The sequence below is a fragment of the Coregonus clupeaformis genome, chromosome 10 (genome assembly GCF_020615455.1).
Source record: "Coregonus clupeaformis isolate EN_2021a chromosome 10, ASM2061545v1, whole genome shotgun sequence".
NCBI classification, from domain to species: Eukaryota; Metazoa; Chordata; class Actinopteri; order Salmoniformes; family Salmonidae; genus Coregonus; species Coregonus clupeaformis.
The window spans coordinates 33,715,312-33,733,288 of record NC_059201.1 but is presented as its reverse complement, the minus strand read 5'-3'; the positions used below and the strand labels follow the sequence as shown (position 1 = coordinate 33,733,288).

The window sequence follows — 17,977 nt, the reverse complement described above, 5'->3', positions numbered from 1 at the left end:
CTGACCCCGACAGAGGAACATGCCTACTGATGGCTCAGATGCTGCTACACTTAAAAGTCCAGACGCCGTGCTCCTCGGAACTTTCAGTCCTCCCCCAGCACTTCATGTGAACAACACACAGAACTAATTATATAATAATATAATATGCCATTTAGCAGACACTTTTATCCAAAGCGACTTACAGTCATGTGTGCATACATTTTTACGTATGGGTGGTCCCGGGGATCGAACCCACTACCCTGGCGTTACAAGCACCATGCTCTACCAATTGAGCTAATTCACAGTATACTGTAGCTTTGGCACGTGTCGTGAGGTATAGATAATACATTATAGGATATAGGGCAGTGTTTCCCGACCCTGGTCCTCCAGTACCCCTAACAGTACACATTTTTATTGTAACCCAGGACAACTTGTCAACTAATCATCAAGCCCTCAATGAGCTGAATGAGGTGTGCTTGTCCAGGGCTACAACAAAAATGTGTACTGTTGGAGGTACTGGAGGACCAGGGTCGGGAAACACTGATATAGGTAACTGTCTTCTAAGAATAATGCAAGGTCAAAAAGTGACTTGTTATTATAAAGCCATATTATAAAGACACATATAAGCCCTCATGATTTCTCCCACCAACCAAGGGAAATCTGGGATTCATGGTACTGTGCAAGCAAACAATCAATCAATATACTCATTCTAAAACAAAAGCTGGCATTACAGTAGAGATCATGAACACTTTCAAACACTCACTGAGTTTCAATAAGCATCACCTGTTGTTCCATAATCTTTAATCAGTTAGAAGTAAAATGGAAATTAGGCATGGCTCCTGATCAAGGAACTCATAATTAAACTGTAAAGAGAAGTCAAAAGCAATTAGCTTCATTGGTTAGGCCAGGGGTGGGCAAACAATTTTGCTCGAGGGCCACATTGGGATTCGAAATTCAACGGAGGGCTGCACAGATTAATTAATTTTACCTATTTGTTTGTCCAAATCTATTTGCAGACCAGAAATGTTATTTGAAAATATATAGGTCCATTATAATTTCAACAGAATTTCTGTCTTGTTTTAGATGTTCAAGTGTGGCATGGAGTGTTTTTTTTTAACCCAAAATAATCATCCCCACTAAAACGTTTGTAGTAGTTTGCCCACTCTTGGGTTATGCACTGGAGCAAGCCAGCGTTTGCTGTCTTGGGACAGAAGATTCAGGACATATGAAAGTAGGCTACTCTAGACATCCAGATCTAACATTGTGAGACGACTGTGCAGATAGGTAACTCAGCTTGTTTCTCAGAAGGGCAAGATTTTCCATTCTGGAACGTAGGAGAACACTTGGAGACTTTTTAAAACGTATCCAATAAATCACAAATTGTGTGACACACAGTTGAAGTCGGAAGTTTACACTTTGGTTGGAGACATTAAAACTTGTTTTTCACACATTTCTTGTTAACAACTATAGTTTTGGCAAGATGGTTAGGACATCTACTTTTGCATGACACAAGTAATTTTTCCAACAATTGTTTACAGACAGATTATTTCCCTTAAAATTCACTGTATCACAATTTCAGTGGGTCAGAAGTTTACATACACTAAGTTGACTGTGCCTTTAAACAGCTTGGAAAATTCCAGAAAATTATGTAATGGCTTTAGAAGCTTCTGATAGGCTAATTGACATCATTTGAGTCAATAGGAGGTGTACCTGTGGATGTATTTCAAGGCCTACCTTCAAACTCAGTGCCTCTTTACTTGACATCATGGGAAAATCAAAATAAATCAGCCAAGACCTCAGAAAAAAACATTGTAGACCTCCACAAGTCTGGTTCATCCTTAGGAGCAATTTCCAAACGCCTGAAGGTACCACATTCATCTGTACAAACAATAGTACGCAAGTATAAATACCATGGGTCCACGCAGCCATCATACCGTTCAGGAAGGAGACGCGTTCTGTCTCCTAGAGATGAACGTACTTTGGTACGAAAAGTGCAAATCAATCCCAGAACAACAGCAAAGGACCTTGTGAAGATGCTGGAGGAAACAGGTACAAAAGTATCTATATCCACAGTAAAACGAGTCCTATATCGACATAACCTGAAAGGCCGCTCAGCAAGGAAGAAGCCTCTGCTCAAAAACCGCCATAAAAAAGCCAGACTACGGTTTGCAACTGCACATGTGGACAAAGATCGTACTTTTTGGAGAAATGTCCTCTGGTCTGATGAAACAAAAATAGAACTGTTTGGCCATAATGACCATCGTTATGTTTGGAGGAAAAAGGGGAACGCTTGCAAGCCGAAGAACACCATCCCAACCGTGAAGCACAGGGGTGGCAGCATCATGCTGTGGGGATGCTTTGCTGCAGGAGGGACTGGTGCACTTCACAAAATAAATGGCATCATGAGGAAGGACAATTATGTGAATATATTGAAGCAACATCTCAAGACATCAGTCAGGAAGTTAAAGCTTGGTCGCAAATGTGTCTTCCAAATGGACAATGACCCCAAGCATACTTCCAAAGTTGTGGCAAAATGGCTTAAGGACAACAAAGTCAAGGTATTGGAGTGGCATCACAAAGCCCTCAATCCTATAGAACATTTGTGGGCAGAACTGATAAAGTGTGTGCGAGCAAGGCCTACAAACCTGACTCAGTTACACCAGCTCTGTCAGGAGGAATGGGTCAAAATTCACCCAACTTATTGTGGGAAGCTTGTGGAAGGCTACCCGAAACATTTGACCCAAATTAAACAATTTAAAGGCAATGCTACCAAATACTAATTGAGTGTATGTAAACTTCTGACCCACTGGGAATGTGATGAAAGAAATAAAAGCTGAAATAAATCATTCTCTCTAAAATTATTCTGACATTTCACATTCTTAAAATAAAGTGGTGATCCTAACTGACCTAAAACAGGGAATATTTACTAGGATTACATGTCAGGAGTTGTGAAAAACTGAGTTTAAATGTATTTGGCAAAGGTGTATGTAAACTTCCGACTTCAACTGTAGATACTGAAGGGTTGTTGTAGACTGAAACAGTAAGGCATTGTTCATGGAAATTGAGGTTTTGGAGCAGATTATCTGATGTCCTTGAGAGAGCCAAACTTATCTTTGGTTCTCAGTGAATAGGAAACAAAGATCACTTACATTAGGCAAATTCATAAAAATTGTTTCAAAAACACTCACTGTTTTTGTATAAACCAATGCTTATTTTTTCAAAAGCCTCTACCATAAAAGCTTGCTTCAGATCCAAAGTACACACAGAACTCCTTTGGGTTGTACTGGAGCCCAGTGCCAAGGAGTAAAAGTTGGCACCATCACCTGGCCAGCGATTAATTAATTAAAGCAATTATTGAGCCACTTAATTTTCATTTCATCGAAGTTTGAGTTAGACTACAGAAGTGCCAAGAACAATCAACTCCCATTGAGAATAGTAATTAGAAATGCATAAAAATCCTAAACCAACCACGTGCAAGTCGTTCATTTCACACTGTATTTCCTTTAAGGACGTCCTTAAAAAATTACTACATTTCATACATTTGGCAAGCCTAAAGAAAGGGTTGTTTTTGGTCTTTGTACCATGTGTTGCCTATGTGATGTTATGAGAGGCAGATAATGGCGCTAATCTACATACAGACCTGACAATGGGCTGCCTGGATTTTTACCTTATTTAGCCTTATTTTATCCCCAAGTAATGAAGACAGGTCCCTTGGGATCAAACAATACAGAGTTTATATCAAAGATAGGCTTTCAAACACTGTTGAGAAATAATGAGGCTCCTTCAGCAGCATACGCCAGTTTGTAAACTTCAATGAGAGAAAACACAGCAATAGCAATTGCACAGCAATCTGTTTACATTTTTAATTAACCCAGCTCTTAAGGCACTAAATTAACTTCCATATATACACTGAACAAAATTATAAACGCAACACGTAAAATGTTGGACCCATTTTTCATGGGCTGAAATAAAAGATCCCAGAAATGTTCCATGCGCACAAAACACTTTTTTCTCTCAAATTTTGTGCACAAATTTGTTTGCATCCCTGTTAGTGAGCATTTCTCCTTTGCCAAGATAATCCATCCACCTAACAGGTGTGGCATATCAAGAACCTGATTAAACAGCATGTTCATTACACAGGTGCACCTTGTGCTGGGGACAATAAAAGGCCACTCTAAAATGTGCAGTTTTGTCACAACACAATGCCACAGATGTTTTGAGGGAGCGTGCAATTGGCATGCTGACTGCAGGAATGTCCACCAGAGCTGTTGCCAGAGAATTGAATGTTGATTTCTCTACCATAAGCCGCCTCCAACGTCATTTTAAAGAATTTGGCAGTACGTCCAACCAGCCTCACAACTGCTGACCACGTGTAACCACACCAGCCCAGGACCTCCACATCCGGCATAAAAAAGTGGGGCACCAGGGCGGTAACAAAGGCTCTTCCAACCCCATACTATGATCCCTTGGTTTACTTTTATTCTCATGAGAGAAAGACACGTTCAGAATGGATAAGTGTTTGGTCAAGGCGTACAAACTCAAGGTACCAGTGAGCCTTCACAAATACACTGAGTGAACAAAACATGACAGACCTTTCCATGACAGACTGACCAGGTGAAAGCTATGATCCTGATTGATGTCACCTGTTAAATCCACTTCAATCAGTGTAGCTGAAGGGGAGGAGACAGGTTAAAGAAGGATCTTTAAGCCTTGAGACATGGATTGTGTATGTGTGCCATTCAGATGGTGAATGGGCAAGACAAAACATTTAAGTGCCTTTGTACGGGGTATGGTAGTACAGTGCATTCGGAAAGTATTTAGACCCCTTGACTTTTTCCACATTGTTACGTTACAGCCTTATTCTAAAATGGATTAAATAAAATAAAATCCTCATCAATCTACACACAATACCCCATAATAACAAAGCGAAAACAGGTTTGTAGATATTTTTGCAAATGTATTAAATATAAAACACAGAAATACTTTATTTACATAAGTATTCAGACCCTTTGCTATGAGACTCGAAATTGAGCTCAGGTGCATCCTGTTTCCATTGATCATCCTTGAGATGTTTCTACAACTTGATTGAAGTCCACCTGTGGTAAATTCAATTGATTGGCCATGATTTGGAAAGGCACACACCTGTCTATATAAAGGTCCCACAGTTGTCAGTGCATGTCAGAGCAAAAACCAAACCGTGAGGTCGAAGGAATTGTCAGTTGAACTCTGAGACAGGATTGTGTTGAGGCACAGATCTGGGGAAGGGTACCAAAACATTTCTGCAGCATTGAAGGTCCCCAAGAACACAGTGGCCTCCATCATTCTTAAATGGAAGAAGTTTAGAACCACCAATACTCTTCCTAGAGCTGTCCGCCCGGCCATAATGAGCAATCGGGGGAGAAGGCCTTTGGTCAGGGAGGTGAACAAGAACCCGATGGTCACTGACAGAGCTCCAGAGTTCCTCTGTGGAGATGGGAGAACTTTCCAGAAGGACAACCATCTCAGCAGCACTCCACCAATCAGGCCTTTATGGTAGTGGCCAGACGGAAGCCACTCAAGGCACATGACAGCCCGCTTGGAGTTTGCCAAAAGGCACCCAAAGGACTCTCAGACCATGAGAAACAAGATTCTCTGGTCTGATGAAACCACGATTGAACTCTTTGGCCTGAATGCCAAGCGTCATGTCTAGAGGAAACCTGGCACCATCCTTACGGTGAAGCATGGTGGTGGCAGCATCATGCTGTGGGGATGTATTTCAGTGGCAAGGACTGGGAGACTAGTCAGGATCGAGGGAAAGCAAAGTACAGAGATCCTTGATGAAAACCTGCTCCGGAGCGCTCAGGACCTCAGACTGGGGCAAAGGTTCACCTTCCAACAGGACAACGCAGGAGTGGCTTCGGGACACGTATCTGGATGTCCTTGAGTGGCCGAGCCAGAGCCCGGACTTGAACCCGATCAAACATCTATGGAGAGACTTGAAAATAGCTGTGCAGCGACGCTCCCCATACAATCTGACAGAGTTTGAGAGGATCTGCAGAGAAGAATGGGAGAAACTCCCCAAATACAGGTGTGCTAAGCCTGTAGCGTCATACCCAAGACTCGATGCTGTTATCGCTGCCAAAGGTGCTTCAACAAAGTACTGAGTAAAGGGTCTGAATACTTATGTAAATATGATTTCAGTTAATTTTTTATACATTTGTAAAAATGTCTAAACTGTTTTTGCTTTGGCATTATTACATTAGTATTGTGTGTAGATTGAGGTGAAGAAACAATTTAATCAATTTTAGAATAAGGCTGTAATGTAATGTGGGAAAAGTCAAGGAGTCTGAATACTTTCCGAATGCACTGTATGTGCCAGGCGCACCGGTTTAGTGTGTCAAGAACTGCAACGCCGCTGGGCTTTTCACGCTCATGTTTCCCATGTGTATCAAGAATGGTCCACCACCCAAAGGACATCCAGCCAACTTGACACCAACTTAACTGTGGGAAGCATTGGAGTCAACATTGGCAAGCATCCCTGTGGAAGGCTTGACACCTTGTAGAGTCTATGCCCTGGCGAATTTAGGCTGTTTTGAGAGCAAAAACTAAATATTAGGAAGGTGTTATAATATTGGGTTGTTCTAATATAGTTGTTATAATATTGAGTTACATTGTGTATAACCTAACAATTCTCATACATCTTGTGCATGGTCTCAAACTGACTGCAGTTTGAGGATTTCAAGAATACATAATGCACAGTAACCAATCAGGTTGTCTGTGCATGACTGCAATGGCCCTTTGAGCCAAAGCCTAGACATTAGTCTTCAGATCTTAAGAGCTCAGGCAAGGGACACATCGTACAACAGGAACTACATGTTCAAATACATGACACATGACAACTGATTGGGAACATGTGGCTGAGGAATAGGCTTGAACTGAGGATTTGACCACTTAATGGCTAACTGGCCATAAGAAGTTCACGTTGCTTTCAACAACTATTACAATTTGTCTGCAGAGGTGTTATGAGGTCGTGACATAAGATGTTATCTGATATCAGTCGGGATAACACGCATAAGCCTTTTAAAGCAGCTAAGTGGACTAGATGGGATGCCTCGTGGGTAAGAAAGCATGAGCACACAAAAATGTGAACATTTATTGCTTTATCTGAATACCGCATTGAAAGCAAAATCATTCAGAGTATACACAAATTATACAATTATATGGTTTCACAAAGGCAGTGAACACATACTGTATTACAATCTACAAAATTCTACTTTACAGAAATTTAAAATTCTAAATATCAAAAAGTACAGCTATAGAAAGAAACCAGTAACTGCTCTGGATATCTGTCAGTCAAACTTGGTGACATCATAATCCAAATTGGAAGTCATCTTGTACTTACAGCTGGTTTTGGAAACTAAATAACTGTCTGCCACAAAAAAACATTTTACAAAATAAGTAGTTGAGTTGAAATGTTTATATAAATTAATGGTGCACCCAAAATTATTAAATCTTATATTTGAAGGTAAAAGTAGCATGTTATATTACTCTTCGAGGTGGGTCGGTAGTGCATCATAGCAAAGACAATAGATGCATTTTAAAAGGAGAATAAGGTCTCAGATGGAAAATCTAATTCAATACTCCATCTCACGAGGAAAATAGATTTAAAAAAATAACTAACAAGGAAAGATACTTTTTCCTCAATAGCCAAGATGGTGGCACATGAGTAAAAACAGTGGTATGGGCTGGATGCTGAGGCTTGAGCTAGCTAGTTCATCTCTGGAGTGAGTAACTGATGGCATAAACAATGAGGAAGTTAGTTAGCGGGGTTATCTTTGTCCTGACTCTGGTGGTTTGGCGGAGGTGATAATCCATAGAGAAAAACAACTGGCTACAGGAACAAAACTGGGCCTGCTTTACCTGTCAAAATGGTCAAACTGATGAGAGAAAACAATACCCAGGTGAACACACCGTCCAGTCAGCACAGCTTGAACAAACATCATATGCAACCCGAAAAACTGACCAAGGCTGAAACAAAGACCTCTGTAGACCACAAGCCTTAAAAGGAAACTCATAAATAGAGTATGGGAAGAAGAAAAAAATCCAGTTAAAAAATCTTCGATTGAAAATAAAATGTGTATGCCTACATCAATGACAGGTGGTCATTTTGAGGAGTAGCCAAAATGTAGACAAGGCGTAAAGTATCTAGGGGACCAGGATGGAGTAGCCCCTTCACCGGTGACACTCAAGCTGGACTTGAGGACAGATGTTCTTAATGGTCAATAGATCGATCCTGAGGTGCTGTTAGTCCTGCTCCATGGGCTCTTCACTGGTCCCGGTGTCCTGGCTGCCGCTCTCCATGGCGCCCTCAGCAGCTGGCTCAGGACTACTGCTGGAGGGAGCAGGGGCTGCCTCTTCCCTGGCTTCATTCTCCGCACTGCTACTGCTGCTGACTGGGTCACTGCCCTCATCGCTGTCCCGGGCCTCAGGGTTGTCCAGGACGCCAGCAGGGGCCTGCTGTTCTGACTGGTCCATGTCATTACCTTCCTTGCCACAAGGTCCCTCCCCCTCAGCCTGCTCCTCCTCCCCGGGCCCTGCTGATGGCTCAGACTGTGTGCTCGATGGCTCTGTGGGACAGGCAAGGACACAAAAACGGAGTTAGCGATGTTAACTGCATCAGGGTTGTTGTAGATCTGGCACACAGATAAGCTGAACTTGCGATGAACACCTCAGAATTCTGAAAATTCAGGCAACTCCTGGTTCTGCTCATTTACTAACTAATATCCACAAAGGATTTCACCAGCGATGTATACCAGCATGATGGAAAAAGAGGTGAAAATTCAGTCCTACCTTGGTCTTCACAAATCCCAGCAGTACTGGCAGCCTCACTGTCCTCCTCCTGCTCCTCCTTCTCCTGGACCATGGACTCTGCCTCTTCCGACAAGCTGTCAGCGTGACCGGAGCTGAGGGTGTCCTCTTCATCATCATCCTCATCTTTATTGAACTTGAGCCTCTTCACCTCATGCTGCTCCGCCTCCATAACCTCCTCGTCGTCATGGTGCTTGTTCTTCACAGAGCTCCCCAGTGTATCTGATGCCGACACCTCACTGAGAAAGAAGATTCAACACGCATTCAATTCATCAAAGAACGGTAGGAAGTGAGTATCACACAATCTGTTGGGTAGCAACTGAAGTACCTGGAGGGTGTGTCATGTCCCTGCTCTGTGGTAGGGTCTTTGTTTTCTGTACTGTCCGGTAGTCCGTTTGTCGCTAGTGAGCTGGCTAGAGAGAGTTTTGGTCTGTTCAGCGGCCTGGGGGTCCCTGGACCATTAACTTTCCTGCAAGAAAATAGTAAAAGACTAAGAAAAGTGAGGTTTACTTTTTGCATTTACCTTTAGGCAATTATCACTGACGTGAAACTAGGATGGGAGAATGAGAACCTGTCCTATGCGCTTTACCTCTCTGTAAAAGCAGATGAGTTTCCAGGCAACATAACACCATTCATTCTATTCACACCACTGCATCCGTTTTTCCTTCATGACAGAGAGAAACATGACAATGACAATTCCGAAAATCTTTAATATCAACTAAATACAACAAACCTCCTCTTTGTAAAAATGTTTCATTGCTATAATGTATAACAATAAGGGAAAAAAACACTTACTCTGAGGTAGGATGCACACAGCTGACCACCATCACATTCTGGAAGAAGAAAAACCCTTTATTACAAACACTGCAAGATATAAATACTATTTTATTGAGACTATGCTAATATATCTATATATACATACATACACACACACACACACAGTTGAAGTCGGAAGTTTACATACACCTTAGCCAAATACATTTAAACTCAGTTTTTCACAATTCCTGACATTTAATCCTAGTAAAAATTCCCTGTCTTAGGTCAGTTAGGATCACCTCTTTATTTTAAGAATGTGAAATGTCAGAATAATAGTAGAGAGAACAATTTATTTCAGCTTGTATTTCTTTCATCACATTCCCAGTGGGTCAGAAGTTTACATACACTCAATTAGTATTTGGTAGCATTGCCTTTAAATTGTTTAACTTGGGTCAAACGTTTCGGGTAGCCTTCCACAAGCTTCCCACAAGCTGTCATCAAGGCAAAGGGTGGCTACTTTGAAGAATCTCAAATATAAAGTATATTTGATTTAACACTTTTTTTGGTTACTACATGATTCCATATGTGTTATTTCATAGTTTTGATGTCTTCACTATTACTCTACAATGTAAAAAAATACTAAAAATAAAGAAAAACCCTTGAATGAGTAGGTGTGTCCAAACTTTTGACTGGTACTGTATATATACACTGAACAAAAATATAAATGCAACATGTAGTTTTGGTCCCATGTTTCATGAGCTGAAATAAAAGATCCCAGAAATTTCCCATACGCACAAAAAGCTTATTTCTCTTACATTTTGTGCACAAATTTGTTTACATTCCTGTCAGTTAACATTTCTGCTTTGCCATATCAAGAAGCTGATTAAAAGGCCTCCCGAATGGCACAGTGGTCTAAGGCACTGCATCGCAGTGCTAGCTGTGCCACTAGAGATCCTGGTTCGAGTCCATGGGGAGGCGCACAATTGGCCCAGCGTAATAAATATATAAATATATATATTATTTATACTATAACACTGCACAACTGCTCTTAAATAGACACGGCACGCCACTCACCTTCTCAACACCTCTGAGGAATTTCTCTGTCCCTGTGTAATTCCTCTTGGGTTCTGTAAGCAGCTCACACAAACGCTGGATCGTAAATGGAATTCTGAGGGAATGATGGTAAGGAGTTTATTAAAACAAACCCGATTTTGCTGCGAAGAGAGAATAATTAGATAATTTATTCTATTATTGCCCCCATGTATTTTGTTTCTGGTCACAGGTTCAGGAGTGGCTGAAAAATCCCAACATTAATTTAAATTAACCCTAAAAAGCAGTGTTGGGCGATTTGGAAAGCCATAGTCAATCAATCAACAATATAATAATACTTGTAGGAAAGGTTTTCATCTTTAGCTCATAATCTGTGGATACTATGCGATTAGAAAGGTTTAAAATTCATGTAAGACATCACAGCACAGTTGAAAAATATATGGCACATGAATATCAAGAGGGTGATGGGTGACATGGGCTGAGAGCAGCTGAGGGGAGGAATTAAAGAGCTAATGATCAGTAATGGTCATTACAGAAAACACTACATATAATGTATACTGGAGATGTCAGAGTACTATTTATTTAAAATGTAATGTATATATAAAAAATAACTATTTGTTATGTGAATGCTGTGTATAAAAGTACAATATATGTAAAATGTATATGTAACAAAAAAGCTGTAAAAATGAAAAACAAAGTATTTTTGTCCTCCGAAGAGACCTAGCTAAAGAAAATGTAGGCCTAGCTAAAGAAAAAAAGTGATATTAGATGGTGCCTTCAGAAAGTATTCAAACCCCTTGACTTATTCCACATTTTGTTGTTACAGCCTGAATTCAAAATGTATTACATTTATTTCTCATCCATCTATACAGAATACCCCATAATGACAGTGAAAACATGTTTTAAGATATCTTATTTACATAAGTATTCACAACCCTGAGTCAATACATGTTTGAATTACCTTTGACATCGATTACAGCTGTGAGTCTTTCTGGGTAAGTCTAAGAGCTTTGCACACCTATATTGTACAATATTTGCACATTCTTTAAAAAATGTGTCAAGCTCTGGCAAGTTGGTTGTTGATCACTGCTAGACAGCCATTTAAGTCTTGCCATAGATTTAAGCCAATTTAAGTCAGAACTTTACCTACACCACTCAGGAACATTCAATGTCATCTTGATAAGCAACTCCAGTGTATATTTGGACTAAGTTATTGTCCTGCTGAAAGGTGAATTGGTCTCCCTGTGTCTGTTAGAAAGCAGACTGAACCAGGTTTTCGGCTGTGCTTAGCTTTATTGAGTTTATTTTTATCCTAAAAAACTCCTAGTCCTTGCCAATGACAAGCATACCCATAACATGATGAAGCCACCACCATGCTTGAAAATAGGAAGAGTGGTACTCAGTGATGTGTGGTGTTGGATTTGCCCGAAACACACTGCTATGTAATTTCTTTGTCACATTTTTTGCAGTTTTTCTTTTATGCCTTATTGCAAAAAGGATGCATGTTTTGGAATATTTGTATTCTGTACAGGCTCCTTCATTTCACTCTGTCATTTAGGTTAGTATTATGGAGTAACTATAATGTTGTTGATCCATCCTCGGTTCTCTCCTGTCACAGGCATTAAGCTCTGTAACGTCATGGTGAAATCCCTGAGCGATTTCCTTCCTCTTCAGCAACTGAGTTAGGAAGGATGCCTGTATCTTTGTAGTGACTGGGTGTACACCATCCAAAGTGTAACTAATAACTTCACCATGCTCAAAGGGATATTCAATGTCTGCTTTTTTTTTTACCCATCTACCTTCTTTATGAGGCATTTGAAAACCTCTGGTCATTGTGGTTGAATCAGTGTTTGGAATTCACTGCTCGACTGAAGGGCCTTACAAATAATTGTATGTGTGGGGTACAGAGATGAGGTAGTCATAAAAAAAAATATCATGTTAATCACTATTATTTAACACAGAGTGAGTCCATGCAACTTGTGACTTTTTTACTCCTGAATTTAAAGGGGTTGAATTTCAGCTGTTAATTTTTAATACATTTTTTAAATAAAAAAAAAAACATAATTCCACTTTGACGTTATGGGGTATTGTGTGTAGGCCAATGACACAAAATCTAAATTTAATCAATTTTCAGGCTGTAACAACATTTGGAAAAAGTCCAGAAAATGTAGCCAAACTTTAATGAGACTTTTAATTACATAAATATAGGCTAAATGCCAGTCATGTTTGACAAATATAATGAAGGATAATTAACATTAACGTCTAAAGGCTTGATTCTGTCGGCATACTTGAAGCACGGTTCGTTCAGATCAAATGGTCACAAGACCAGAGTGAAGGACAGTGCCTGTTGAGCACCGCACATCACCCACCTTGAATCTGAGCGGAGGCGGTAAGCATTTAGAAACAATTTAACCATAAACTTAACTGTTTAAAACCTGGACATTTTATGAAGCATGTCTTACCTTGTTTCAAAGTACCTAGCCAAAAAACGACCATAGAAATGTTGAGGGAATCATTTTAAAAATATTTAATATGCCATTGAAACCAGCATTTTTCTCATGTTCTATTGGTTTTCATATCAACTTTATTGTATTGTCCAGCAGCAAAATGCATAATCCTAGTCATATTAGTAACCCATGCTAGTTGATGCATCTTTAGATGGTCACATGAAACCGCTTGCGCGTGCGGTGAGCTTTTGAGAAGTGTTTTCCGCTAATTGCATTTGCGCGTAGCCTACAGCCATATTGTTGCGCTTATGATATGAATAACTAACCCTGCTACAGTACGTGACATCTAGAAATGCCTATCCAGTAGATGGCGCCATTGTATAACCACCACAAAGTCAGCAATGGTGAACTCTTTAGATGGCATCACATGATTGTAGGGAAACGGTTGTCTAAAGGTTATGCTGGTACCTACCCATTGTATCCATTCACAATCTTCAGTATCCTCTCCTTCATGTCCTCAAATGGAATGGACTCCACATTGGGATTGGCTACCCCCCTTTGATCGGGTGCTGAGGCTATGAAGTCGTCCATGACCTTCTCCAGTTTGAAGAGGAAATAGCTTTTAAACTGGGACCACTGAACCCTGGTGAAAGAGAGAGTACACATTTCTTAAAAGGAATAATCCACATTTCTATCATTTAGCTTGTTAAATAAAGCAAATGTAAGAATATATGTTGCAGATTTGTTTTTACATTTCAACATAAGTTAGCAAGCAACATGTGAAAATTATTATTTAGTTATACAGCACATGCAGAAAATAAGATTTGGGATGACCTTGGCATATTCCATAATTTGAACCAGTGGTGTTCAAGTTTTCCCACTGAGCATGCTTCATCCTCTCATATGTATAAAATCTGTAGCTCCAAGCTTGTCAATAGGAACATTACTTACATGGTTTCTCCAGTCTTGGCAACATGACACAGAAACTGGTCCAGTAGGGGAGCCACTTCTTGCGTCCCTTTCTTGTCAAAGTCTACAGAGAACAGTGATATCAAATCAGTGAGCACAACAGATAAGGAAACTTTGTGATTCGCTTGCTTATTACTAGCTAATGAAGGGGATTTGTGGCTACAACACTGGCAGAGTGTTTTAGCCATTCAACTAGCTAGCTAGCCAACTCCAGACAAGCACCTGCAATATGAGGATAATCAAGTTACAGTGACACGAACTGCGAATTTAATTGAGCGTTCGCATAAAAGGGTGTCCATTATAGGTTGTTGTGGCCATTGGCCAGGTACAAGTGAACACAAAACTAGCAAGCTAGCTAGTTAGCTCGCTAGCCACCTAACTAGCTAGGGAACCATGTACATATCAACAATTCACTAGCTAGTTAGGCTTAACTTAATGCCATTGTCTTATCTAGTTAGCTAACGTAACTAGCCAGCTAACTACCGGTAGCTAATCAGCTCATTTGCTTGCTAACATTAGCTAGCTTGACATTGGCGACGGAGTTGTCAACAGCATTATGGTTAACTAGCTAGCTAGCTAGCTACATTGATGAATCCAGAAATAAATGTAGAAAACAATTAGATAACGTAGCTCGCTTGCTAGCTTTTCTGGAGGTTTGAGAATTGATAGCTACTGTAGCTAGCTAAGCAACATTGCTTATTCTTCCGAATTTTAGCATTAGCTAACTGACTTGCTAACATTAGCTTATAGCTAGCTAGCTACATTCAACACCTGGCAATATAACTAGCTAACCACTCTGGACTCAAGTAAACAAAAAGTCTGACTTTCAATCGAAGTATTACGCTATTCATAAGAACCCAAATAACCTTTGAGCGCCTCTTGGAGTGAGTTTATTTCCATCATGTTGTTCTGTCAATCTCTTGAAACCAAGAGGCAGACTGATGGTGGCTACGTTCTCAACACAAAAAAGTGAAGGGAAGAAGAAGCATTTTAATATGGCGCTCGTGAGGTCACTGCCTGTCGGCAGACAGGCGGATCAGATTCAGAAAGTACGCTGCTGTTCAACAAGTTGCACAATGGAACACTGGAGGGGGAAAAAACGCTTGAGACTCAAAGAGAGTAACAGACTACTGTACCATCCTCATCTGAAAAGTAACCTGCCTTAATAGTTTTTAAAGCATAGCTGATCTATCTGTACATTGAACATTTATTATGGCTGGCCATTTAGAATGATACTGAACAAAAATATAAACGCAACATGCAACACTTTCAAAGATTTTACTGAGTTACAGTTCATATAAGGAAATCAGTCAATTGAAATAAATTAATTAGGCCCTAATCTATGGATATCACATGACTGGGAATACAGATATGCATCTGTTGGTCACATACTTAAACAACAAAAAAGTAGGGGTGTGGATCAGAAAACCAGTCAGTATTTGGTGTGACCACCATTTGCCTCATGCAGCGCGACATCTCCTTCACATTGAGTTGATCAGGCTATTGACTGTGGCCTGTGGAATGTTGTCCCACTCCTCTTCAATGGCTGTGTGAAGTTGCTGGATATGGCGGGAACTGGAACACGCTGTTGTACACATAGATCCAGAGCATCCCAAACATGCTCAATACGTGACATGTCTGGTGAGTATGCAGGCCATGGAAGAACTGGGACATTTTCAGCTTCCAGGAATTGTGTACAGATCCTTGCGACATGGGGCCGTGCATTATCATGCTGAAACATGAGGTGATGGCGGTGGATGAATGGTATGACAATAGACCTCAGGATCTCATCATGGTATCTCTGTGCATTCAAATTGCCATCGATAAAATGCAATTGTGTTCGTTGTCCGTAGCTTATGCCTGCTCGTACTATAACCCCACCGCCACCATGGGGCACACTGTTCACAACGCTGACATCAGCAAACCGCTAGCCCACACAACCCCATACATGTGTCTGCGGTTGTGAGGCCAGTTGGACGTACTGCCAAATTCTCTAAAACAACATTGGAGGCGGCTTATGACAGAGAAATGAACGTTCAATTCTCTGGCAACAGCTCTGGTGGACATTCATGCAGTCAGCATGCCAATTGCACGCTCCCTAAAAACTTGAGACATCTGTAGCATTGTGTTGTGTGACAAAACTGTACATTTTAAAGTGCACCTGTGTAATGATCATGCTGTTTAATCAGCTTCTTGATATGCCACACCTGTCAGGTGAATGGATTATCTTGGCAAAGGAGAAATGCTCACTAACAGGGATGTAAACTAATTTGTGCACACAATTTGAGAGAAATAAGCTTTTTGTGCATATGGAAAATTTCTGGGATCTTTTACTTCAGCTCATGAAACATGGGACCAACACTTTACATGTTGCTTTTATATTTTTGTTCAGTGTAGATGCATGAAAGCAGCTTCAAGCAGGAGGGCTTCTTACACAAGTTAACACTCATCCTCAAAATCATTACCTTCGTTAGAAAATTGCCATGGTTTCACTTTATGAACTTCAGGACAGGCATACATCTGACTGACAGTCAACTCTATAATGACTGTCCCTTGCATGTTTTATTTCAATGTCTTAGATCTACACTAGTGTACAAAACATTAGGAACACCTTCCTAATATTGAGTTGCACGCACCCTCTTTTGCCCTCAGAACAGCCTCAATTGGTTGGGGCATGGACTACAAGGTGTTTTCAAAGGGTCTGAATACTTATGTAAATAAGGTATTTCTGTTTTTGTTTTTTTATACATTTGCAAAAATTTCTAAAAAAATGTTTTAGTTTTAGTTTTGTCAGTATTGTGTGTACATTGAAGACGAAAACATTTATTTAATCCATTTTAGAATAAGGCTGTAATGTAAAATAATGTGGAAAAAGTCAAGGGGTCTGAATATTTTCCGAATGCATTGTATTTTTATCAATACATTACAATTATACAATAGGCCTCCTGAGACAGAAACAGAACTGATGGCACATTAACTTTATTCAGAAACAAAGAGTAAACATAAGCATTTATAAATACAACCATCTTGAGTTTCCAGTTTAAATTATTAAAAACACACCTGACAATTGATGGAGTAGGCTACACAAACATCACACAGATGGAGTAGGCTATACAAACATCACATTATAAATGCTTGCATTTACAGTCTCAGAGTTCACATACTGGACCAATGATAGTATGACATTAATACACTGTAAGACACTTCCTCATTAAGTTTGCTGTCCTTTTCTTACACAAAACAGAACATTTAAGAGCATTTGTGAATACACATATGGCACATATTGCCTTGAAAATACTGTACCACTATTATAAGTGCTAGCACTTTGGTCGTTTTGTTCAGAGACAACTACACTGCTTTTTCATATAGGGATTTGCAATGCTTTGACAATTGAATAGGGGAGAAATGGTATGCAAGTCCTGTCCTAATCGCACAAGCTGAACTATTACAAAAATACAAAAGTGCATTTAGCTACACATCTTCTGTACACAATATTAATGGTAATTGCTTGGTGTTTAATATGTTCATACTGTGTTTATTATTGCTGTTGGCATTTGGAGAACTAGACAAGTTGAATCACATTCCCTCTTGTACAGATATACATTTTAGTCAGTTAGCAGACGCTCTTATCCAGAGCGACTTACAGGAAAAATGTGGGTTAAGTGCTTTGCTCAAGGGCACATCAAAATATTTTTCTCACCTAGTCAGCTCTGGTATTCAAACCAGCGACCTTTCAGTTACCGGCCCAATGCTCTTAACCGCTAGACTACCTGCCGCCGCTATGCAAGTGATTTTGTTGATGTAACATATTCACATTATTTTGGGACAATTGCAACATGCAACATACACAGAAAGCTCTGGTTAAGCAAAGACCCATATTAGCTTTGCATGACATAAAATGATCAATTAGGCAGCGACCTCTAGGCAGT

At 40.1% G+C, this 17,977-nt stretch overlaps 1 protein-coding gene across 3 annotated transcripts; it reads right to left on the bottom strand.

Annotated features, from left to right (window-relative positions):
* Positions 1 to 7,097: 7,097 nt before the first annotated feature.
* LOC121574813 (serine/threonine-protein phosphatase 4 regulatory subunit 2-B) lies at positions 7,098 to 15,040 on the bottom strand. 3 transcript variants are annotated; one of them, XM_041887407.2, is made up of 9 exons: positions 14,915 to 15,040; positions 14,031 to 14,112; positions 13,552 to 13,722; positions 10,657 to 10,750; positions 9,622 to 9,659; positions 9,416 to 9,490; positions 9,155 to 9,316; positions 8,809 to 9,065; positions 7,098 to 8,585 (listed from the first exon to the last, which is right to left on the bottom strand). In XM_041887407.2, exons 1-9 carry the CDS (start codon positions 14,949 to 14,951, stop codon positions 8,263 to 8,265), a joined length of 1,239 nt encoding a protein of 412 aa, XP_041743341.1. In that variant the 5' UTR covers positions 14,952 to 15,040; the 3' UTR covers positions 7,098 to 8,262. The 3 variants fall into 3 exon arrangements, with proteins under 3 accessions (XP_041743341.1, XP_041743342.1, XP_041743343.1); XM_041887408.2 differs by having other exon boundaries at positions 9,155 to 9,295; positions 14,915 to 15,039; XM_041887409.2 differs by lacking the exon at positions 9,416 to 9,490 and having other exon boundaries at positions 9,155 to 9,295; positions 14,915 to 15,039.
* Positions 15,041 to 17,977: the final 2,937 nt, after the last annotated feature.